The 9,631-nt window shown below is 72.7% G+C and overlaps 1 protein-coding gene across 1 annotated transcript; it reads left to right on the top strand.

The window, feature by feature from the left end:
* Positions 1-1,389: 1,389 nt before the first annotated feature.
* Positions 1,390-1,608, top strand: AURANDRAFT_21606 (hypothetical protein; the record flags this gene model as incomplete). The annotated part of the gene is made up of 1 exon (XM_009035746.1): positions 1,390-1,608. A coding segment is annotated over one exon (219 nt), but the record flags the coding sequence as incomplete, so codon positions are not given.
* Between the last annotated feature and the right edge of the window lie 8,023 nt (positions 1,609-9,631).

Genomic DNA, 9,631 nt, shown 5'->3' with positions numbered 1-9,631 from the left:
CGGGGCGAGCGCGAGGGACCGCGCGAGGCGCGGGGCGGGGCGGGAAAATTTTCAAACTCGCCGGCGGACGCGGGGACGCGCCGCGGTACACGACCCCCATCATCTCGGCGACGTTCTGCTCGATGAGGTCCGCGGCCTCGGTCTTCGCGACGAACTCCTGGCGCTCCTCGTGGTAGTTGACGAAGATCGACGCGATCGCGTCCATGCGGACGCGGAAGTTCACGAGGAACGCGGACGCGGCCGCGGACACCTGCACGGACAGTCGCTTCGACGCCCGGACGGGCGGCGTCGCTTCCGTCGCGCGCCGCGTGCCGCCGTCGTCGCGCGCCCGGGCGTTGCGCCGGCGGGGCTTGCGCGTCGACGCCTTGTCCTTGGCCATGGCTTGACACAAATCGATCAGCACCTGTGAGCGAAACGGTGATTGTGGGTGTGTGGCGGCGCTCGGGCGGGCTCGTGGGGCGCGCGGGGCGTCGCGCGGGGCGCGCGGGCCGCGCGGGGCCCCGGGGCGCGCGCGCGGGGCGAGAGACGCGGCGGCGCACGAGATCGAGTCGCTTCGAGACCTGGCGAGTTGTGGACATTCTCTTTGAAGTCCAAGTTGACACGAAACCCGAAAACACCGTGCCCGGTGTTTTCGGGCCGCGCCTCGTGCACTTCCCCCGGAGCGTCCCCAGGACCGCTCCCAGACCTCCGATCGAAAATTTGGAGGACCGCGTCGACGCGGCCGATGCCTCCGTCGGCGCGGACCGCGCGCCGACCGCGGGGCTGCCACCGGTCGCCGCAGCGATCCCCGCAGCCGACGGGCCGTCCGCGTCGGGGCGCGGGGACCGGCGGGCGGAGCCGTGGCCGGAGCTCGCGACCCGCTGGACGGCCGGCGGAGACGCTGGGAGACGTGGTTTAGCGATCGCTTTTAGCAAGCACTTGCCCGGCATGCTCTCACGGCCTCACGAGATAAATTTTGCTAAGTCCTAATCCGTCATATATCGCCCGCACCGCGGGTTGCGCGCGTCCGTGCGCCGCACGCGCGCCGCCGGGCCTCCGTCGCCGTCCCTGCACGGGCTCACGACGAGCGTCGTCGTGCAAAATGCAGAGCACTCGGCGGCCCGAGGCGTCGCTCCGGGGCGCGACGCCGGCGCTTTGCCGTCGGCGCGCGGCCCGCGGCGCCGGAGGACGCACCGGTGCTTCGGACCGACCCCGCCGGTGGTCGCGGCGGCGCGGAAGACGCGGGGACGTCGCGTCGTGGTGCCCGCGGACCCGCGGGACCGGCGCGCTCGGCCGCTCGGCCCGATCGCGACGGATTCGGCTAATTTTTGGACCGTTCGATGGCGCTCGGTCCCGCCGTCGCGGCGGGCGCGGCGCCGCGAGCTTCGTCCTCGCGCGACGGCGCGGCTCATGCTCCACCTCTACGAGACGCTCGGCTGGTGGCGGCGGTCCGCGGAGGCGAAGCGCGTCCACTTCGCGCAGGAGGTCAACGAGTTCCACCACCTGCTGGTCATGGAGTCGCTCGGCGGCGACCGGCGCTGGGCGGACCGCTTCTTCGCGCAGCACGCGGCGATCATCTACTACTGGGTGCTCATCGCGCTCTGGCTCCTGTCGCCGACGACGGCCTACACGTTCTCCGAGCTCATCGAGGCGCACGCGGTCGACACCTACGGCGAGTTCGTCGACGCGAACGCGGCCGCGCTCGCCGCGCTCGAGGCGCCGGCCATCGCGCGGGCCTACTACGGCAGCGACGTCTTCAGGCCGCTCCTCGACGACATGCGGACGTCGGAGCGGCACCGGGCCTACGCGTGCGACACGCTCCTCGACGTCTTCGAGAACATCCGCGACGACGAGCAGGAGCACGTCGCGACGGCGGCGGCCTGCGCGGACCCGGACGTCGTGTTGCGGGCGCCGGGCCAGGCGACGTCCGCGGCGGGCGCGCTCGCCGCGGGCCTCGCCATCGCGCGCTACTTCGAGGCCGCGGAGTTCCTCGACGCGGACCTGGACCTCGTCGAGCTCCTCGGGCTCGGCGCGCTCATGGCCCAGCTCCAGGCGCTGCCCTTCGAGGCGCCCTTCCTCACGGAGGCCGCGGCCTACCTCGGCGACGCCGCGGACTTCCTGCGCCAGCTGTTCTCTTAAGGACCGCGGGGCTCACTTGCCGCCGGCGTAGGCGCCGCCGTCGGACTCCTCGGAGTCGGAGAAGGTCGCGTTGAGGACGTTGTAGTCGACCTTGGTCCGCTTCCGCGGGCCCTCGACGATGTTCTCCGTCGTGACGGCCTCGCGGTCGCGCTTCGGCGGGCCGCCGTAGCGCGCGGGGTCGTCGCCGGAGCAGTCGCTCACGGCGGACGAGCAGCCGCTCTCGGAGTCGTCGTCCGAGTCGTCGACGGAGTCGCCGCCGCCGCCCGCGTCGGAGCCGTCGACGGAGTCGCCGCCGCCGCCCGCCGCCGCCGCGTCGCCGAAGTCCGAGTCGTCGTCGGACCCGGACCCGAGGTCCATCGTGAGGATCGAGTCGCCCGGCGCGTCGCCGCCGCCGCCGTCGCCCTCGTCGTCGCTCTCCTCCTCGGCGAAGACGCGCGCCCAGCCCGTCTCCGTGTAGTCGGCCTCGAACTCCTCGTTGATGTGCTCGATGCAGTTGTAGAGGCAGTTGCACTGGTGGCAGAACCAGTCGTCGTCGGGCCCGCCCAGATCCTCGGGCGTCAGGGGCGGGTCCGCGCAGTTGACGTGGAAGGCGCGGAAGCAGTTCGTGCGGTCGCACATGATGATGTCGTTGTCCTCCGTCGACTCGAAGACGCCGCAGATGCTGCACGCGACGTCCTCGACGTCGACGCCCGAGTCGTCGTCCGAGTCGCCCGCGCCCTCGGCCCCCGCCTCGGCCCCCGCCGCGCCGTCCGCCGCGCCGCCCCCGAGCGCCGCCGTCGCGGCCTTGGCGGCCTCGGCCGCCGCGTGCTCCGCGAGCGCCTCGGGCGTCCACTTCTTCCAGGAGTCGTCGACCTCGAGATCGTCCTCGGGCTTACCCCAGCGCACGTCGCCGTGCATGGTGCCCAGCTCCTTGAGCACGGCGCGCATGGCGTCCTTGGCCGCGCGGAGCTTGGCCTTGGCCTTGGCGAGCTCGCCCTCGGGCCGGATCTTCTGGCCGCGCGCGCTGCGCGACGCGTTGTAGTCGTGCGCGTACGTCTCGATGAAGAAACCTGGGGTCGCGGGTTCGGCACTAGTGTGTTTGGGACGGTCGGGCGCCGGCACGCGCGCGCGGCCCGCGCCTTGTGGATCTCCGCGGAGACGCGCCGCTCGTACTCGGCCCACTTGCTCTTGGGCGGCGCCGCGCGGCCCTGCTTGCGCTTGGGCTTGCTCTGGCGCTTCGCCTCCTCTTCCGCATCGTAGTGCTCGTGGCTGAACTGGACGCGCGCCACCTGGCCGCGCGCGCTGCGCCGCGTCGCTTCAGCCATGGTGAGTCGTGTGCACTCCGGCAGGAGGGGTCCGTCGTCGATGGACGGACTCGAGGTGCACCCTCGAGCTTTTTGACTTGTTTTTGCACCGATCGCTGAAAACGACGCTAGCCTGAGGCACGAGAGCGTCTCGAGGCCTCCTTGGTGCTAACATATCCCGCCGGCTGTGGCACGGCACTAGTGCGCGGTTGCAGGCGCTTAGCCGGGTCGGACTATTGGCAGGGACATGGTCCGACACCGAACGCCACTGTGTCACTCTTTAGAAAATTAGCACGACAACCTCAAGAATCGCGCGCCGTGCCGCCCGGGGCTCACCCTACAATCTTCGTGTTAGCACGACAACGTCGAGAATCGCGCGCCGCGCCGCCCGGGGCTCGTGCGCGCGCGCGGCCGCGACGACGGCGGCGGGCGCGGGCGCCGCGGCGACGCGGAACAGCGCGGCGCAACGCGAGAGGAACGCCGCGAGACCCGGCCGGCCCCGTGCGGCGACGAAGACGGCGCAGCCGGCGGCGCCGAGCCGCGCGTCGACGCAGTCCGCGAGCCTCGCCGCGTCGTCGTAGTAGCAGACCTCGCCGCCGAGGACGATGTCGAAGTCGCCGCGTGGCTGCGGCGCGGTAAAATCGAGGCGCTCCACGGTCCCGTTCTCGACGCCGTTGAGCTCGAGGCTCGCGCGGAGCGCCTCGAGCACCGTGGTATCGCAGTCCGTGAACGCGACGGTCGCCGCGCCGAGCGTCTTCGCGCAGACGAGGCCCTCGAGGCCGACGCCCGCGCCGAGCACGAGGACCCGCTTGCCGCGGACGAGCTCGCCGCGCGACAGGAGCCAGTGCGCCAGCAGCAGCCCGCCGTCCCAGAGGACGCCGCCGGTCGACGCCGCGGCCGAGGGCACGACGACGAGCGGCTCGAGTCCGACGACAGCGACCGGGCCCGACGTCGCCGGCCGCTGCCGCGCCGCGTCTCCGTCCGACTCCGCGGCGTCGAGCGCCGCGCGCAGGTCCGTCCGGAGCAGCCGCTCGCCGCCGCCATCGACGTCCTCCTCGTACCGCGGCGCTCGCGCGACGACGTCGGCCGTCGCTTCCGAGCGCAGCCCGAAGGCGGCGGCGCGACGAGCCGTCTCGTGGTCGCCGGCGCCGCGCGACGCGCGCGACAGCACGAGCCAGGCGGCGCCGTCGCGCGGCCGCAGCGCCAGCGCGCGGCACGCGTCGGCGGCGGCCGCGCGCGGCCGCGAGTCGCGGAGCGCCGCCGCCGCGCGGCGGCTCGTCGCGGCGGCGAGGCACGCCGAGCGCTCGCCGTCGAGCTCCGCCGCCGGCAGGATGCCTCGGAAGCCGCCGAGGAAATCGACGGCGGCATCGTCGTCGACGGCGGCGCGAGCGCGTGCCAGGTCGTCGTCATCGACGAAGATCAATTCCTCGCTCGCGCCGGCATCGACGGTGGGTCGGCCGGCGTCGAAGACGGCAGCGACGAACGCTGTGGCGTCGTCATCGAGAGCTGCCATGCTCCATACTCTAGGGTTGCTCTTCAATAATCGACGGGAGCGACGAGCGCTTCACTAATCGCATGTTGCCAGTGCATGTTGCTGCAGTTTGAAAAACTCCTCTTCGATGGTGGCCAGCTAGTTTCGGCGGGCTAGGAAGAAACAGAGACGCGCTTCGATGGCCACCTCGCGCTGGATGGTCCGCGGCAAGGGCGCCCTCGTGCGCGAGGGCGCCCAATTGACGACGCCCGAGGTCTCGGACCTGCCCCCGGGCACGACCTGCGAGAGCGACGACGGCCGGGAGACGCTCCCCAACGGCAAGGAGCGGATCCGCCTCGTCAAGCCCTGCAAGGGCTGGTGCAGCGCCATCTCCCTGCGCCCGCTGCCCGCGGCGGAACCGGAGCCCGAGCCCGAGCCCGAGCCCGCGCCGCCGCCGCCGCCGGCGGCCGCGCCGGGCGTCATGGAACGGGAGAAGCAGCAGGGCAACGAGGCCTTCAAGCGCGGCGCCGTCGACGAGGCCATCGGCCACTGGACGGCGGCCATCGAGGCGGGCCAGGGCCACCCGGAGCTCTACAAGCTCCTGAGCAACCGCGCGGCGGCGCTCCTGCGGCGGAAGAAGTTCGCGGCCGCCGCGCGCGACGGCGAGCGCTGCGTCAAGCTGCAGCGCGACTTCGCGCGGGGCCACGCGCGCCACGGCGAGGCGCTGCTGGGCCTGCGGCGCTTCGACGAGGCCGGCGCGGCGCTGCGGCGCGCCGCGGCGCTCGACGCGGCCGACGGCGTCGCGAAGCTGCTCCTCAAACAGCTCGACGAGTCGCCGTCGAGCGGCCTCATCGTGCGCCAGCTGTTGCCGGGCCGCGACATCGCCGTGCGGCCCCAGGACGGCGTCGAGGGCCAGATCTTCCAGAGCGCGCAGCAGATGTGCAACTTCATCTACGTCGTCGGCGACGTCGGCTCGCGCGACTGCCTCACCATCGACGCGGCCTGGGACATCCGGGGCGTGCGCCGCGTCATCGAGTCGAACCGTCTGCACTGGATCGGCAACGTCGTCACGCACTACCACTTCGACCACATCGGCGGCCGGCCGCCGCCGCCCTTCGACGCCATGGGCATCGACGTGCCGGGCGTCAAGAGCCTCGTCGCCGAGGACCCGGCCATGAAGATCTGGGTCAACCCCGGCGACGCCGACGCCGTGGCCCGCGAGTCGGCCCAGGTCGCCGCCGCCGTCGAGCGGACGGCCGACGGCCACGTGATCCGCCTCGGCGGCGCGATCGAGGTCCGGTTCATCGCGACGCCGGGCCACACGCCGGGCTCCCAGTGCATCTGCGTCGACGACACGCATCTATTCTCCGGCGACACGCTCTTCATCGGCTCCTGCGGCCGCATCGACCTCCCGGACAGCAGCCCCAAGGACATGTTCCGGTCCTTCGGCAAGCTCCGCTGCTGCAACCCGAGCTGCCTCGTGCTGCCGGGCCACAACTACGGCGGGCCCAAGTCGACCATCGCCCAGGAGACGCGCAACGGCTGCCTCGGCATGTCCGCCTCGGACTGGTCCCGCATGCACGGCTAGGAGCGCCCATATTGCAGTTTTTCTTGCATGTATGTTGCATTTTTAATCGCGCTCCGGGCTCGCACCAACCACACGATGGCCGACCTGAGTAGCGACGACCACCACGAGGACGACGGCCTGTCGAGCGACGACGAGGAGTGCCGTCTCCCCGACGGCTCCATCTACAACTACGACCACTTCGAGGAGCTCAACGCCGGCACGCACGCCTGGGACGAGGTCTATGGGATGCCCCTCTCCCCCGAGGAGGCGGCCGCGCGCGTGCCGCCCGGCGCCGGCGGCGCAATTTGGCACGCGCGCCTCGTCTACCCGCCGAAGGCCGGCGCGGCGCGGAGCCGCGCGTCGAGCGTCCTCGACAAGGACGGCAAGCTGAAGCCGCGGCGGCCGACGCCGGCGGTGCGCGCCGACGACTTCTTCGCGTCGCTCGCGAAGACGCCCGACGGGCGCTACATCTTCTGCGGCGTGCTCAACGGCTGGCCCGGGCTCCAGCACCTCGAGGTCCGCGCGATCACGCGGCGCTCCTTATTACGGGGCGGCTTCGTCGACCGGCTGTGGGACGCGGAGTCGGGCGACGACGCGCCCCGCGCGCCCTCGGGCGGCAAGGGCTCCGTGCGCGTGACGCTGCGGGGCGCGCCGTGGACCGACCTCGGCTGGGCGCGGCACTCGCCGGGCTGGACCTTCTGGTATTTCGCGACGGGAGCGACGAAGCGGTTCGTCGTGGGACGGGACATGATCGACGCGTGCCGCGCGACGGGCGAGGCGCCCCGGGCGACGAGGGCGCACATCTTCGTCCACCGCTTCGCCCTCCCCGTGGGGCGCGCCGAGTCCGCGGAGCAGCGGCTCACGAACCATTCGGTGGTCGTCGTGGAGTGGTCGCACGGCCGCTACGTGTCGCTCGTCGAGCTGGGCAACCGCCACCGCCTGGGCTGCAACCGGGGCAAGCTCAACTGGCTCCACGGCGTCGAAGCGGAGACGCTCGGCCTGCTGCCGACGTCCATGCTCTGCCCCTGGGTCCAGAGCCGCGCGGAGGCGCGCTGCACGGACGTGCCGTTCGCGACCGTGGACGCGTTCCTGGCCTACGTCGACTCGCACACGGGCCCGGGCAAGAAGTTCCTCGCGCCCGTCATCCAGTGCTCGAGCGCCGTGCGCATCGTCTACAACACGAAGGAGGACATCGCGCGCTTCGTCGTCAACTACATGGCGCGCGACCGCCGCTACAGCGCCTGGCTGTCGCTACAGCCGGGGCGGCGGCGCGTCGGAGCCGTGGGCGGTCGACGCCGCGCCGACGCCGCGCCGACGCCGCGCCGCGTCCGCCGCGACGGCGGCGCCGAGCGCCGTCGATCCGTCCAAGAATCGCGGAAATCCGTCGCGATCGCGGCGAGCGGCGCGCGGTTTCGCGGTTTCGCGGGACCGCGCGCGCCCGCGCCGGAACGTTCCCGCGCCTCCCGCGCCGTCACGACGCCGCGACCCCGGCGCTCAATTCGACTGCGCGCTTGGCCGTCAACTTCCGCGGGAGGCGTTCCTCCCAGGGCGGGAAAGGGCGCGACGCGCCCGACTTCAAAGGCGCCTCGCTCGGCCGTTTTCCGCTCGATTCGGCTGATTCTAGGACGAGCGATCATCGCTCGGAGCGGCCTCGAAGCGTGGATGTTTTTCCCGGAACGCGCGCGCGCGGAACACTCACGTTGAAGCGAACTTGAATCACTCTTGTGCTGCCCAACCCTCCTCCGCCGCTACAGCAAGACGCTCCGGAACTGCCAGTACTTCGCCGGCGACCTCTTCGGCTTCATCTGCGGCAAGAAGTACGTCAAGCCCTTCAACACGACCCTCGAGGCCCTCTACGCGCCGCGCTACCACACGTTCCTCTACGACCCGGCCCTCTTCAACGTGCCGGCCATCGAGGACGCGGACCACGGCCACACGGCCGCCGAGGTCGAGGACCCGAAGACGCCCGTGCAGAACACGATCCACGAGGCCCTCGCGCGCGCCAAGGTCTCGGCCGCGTCGGCGATCAAGAAGGTCCTCTAATGCCCCTTACGACGCCCGCTTGAGGAAGTGGTGGAGGAGGATCGCGCCGGCGACGGACACGTTGAGCGAGTCGACGTCCGAGTCGGCGCCGTCGGCGCCGCCGATGACGACGAGGCCGTCGCAGGCGCGGGCGACGGTCGTGCGGAGGCCCGACCCCTCGGAGCCGAGGACGACGACCGTCGGCGGCGTCGCGTCGCCCGCCGCGAGGCTCTCGAGCGGCGCCGCGCCGTCGGCCTTGGCGGCCCCGAGCACGCGCCAGCCGTTGCCGCGGCTCGCCTCGAGGAACGCGGCCAGATTCCGCACCTCGAAGACGTCGGCCTCCTCGGCGGCGCCGGACGACGCCTTGGACACGGCCGCGGACAGCGGCGCCGAATTCTTCGACGAGCAGAGCACGCCCGCGCCGAGGAACACGGCCGTGCGCACGAGCGCCCCGAAGTTCTGCGGGTCCGTGAGCTCGTCGAGGGCGAGCCAGACCCGGGGCGCCCCCGTTTCCCAGGGCTCGAGGCCGCCGCGGCCGCCGAACGCCGCGAACGACAGGGGGGACGCGCAGAGCACGAAGCCCTGGTGCGGCTTGTTGCCCGGCACGGCCTCGTTGAGGAGGCCCCGCTCGACGCGCACGACCTCGACGCCCCGGTCCGCGGCGAGGCCCTCGATCTCCGCGAGCCGCGGCGCGTCCTTGCGGCTGCCGCCGTCCATGGACTCGAGGACGTAGAGCGCGTGGCAGTCGCGCCGGCCGCGCTTGAGCGCGCCGAGCACGGGCGCGACGCCGTAGACGAACTCCGTGTCGAGCTCCGCGAAGGCGTCCCAGTGCCGCGGCTGCTTTTCGCGCCGCGTCCACGTCGTCTCGCCGCGGCCGCCGCCGCCGCGGTCCCCGCCGCGGCCCCGGCCACCGTCGTCGCCGAACCGGCGCGGCGGCCGCCGCCCGTCGAAGGACTCGCCGCGCCCGCCACGTCCACCGCGGCCGCCGCGGCCGCGCCCGCCGCCGCGCCCGCCGCCGCCGCCGCGCGACGGCCGCGTGTCCGGCCGTTTGGGAGGCTGGCGGACGCCGTCGCCGACGGATCCGGCGTCGCCGTAGTCGTCGTTGCCCCAGACGCTGAGCGCCGTGCGCTGCTGTCGTAGAGCGGCACGCAGCGGCGCGAGGCTCGTCGC

Source organism: Aureococcus anophagefferens (assembly GCF_000186865.1).
Source record: "Aureococcus anophagefferens unplaced genomic scaffold AURANscaffold_3, whole genome shotgun sequence".
In the NCBI taxonomy this organism is placed as follows: domain Eukaryota; class Pelagophyceae; order Pelagomonadales; family Pelagomonadaceae; genus Aureococcus; species Aureococcus anophagefferens.
Note: the sequence above shows the minus strand (reverse complement) of the source record. Positions and strands in the feature narration are given on the sequence as shown.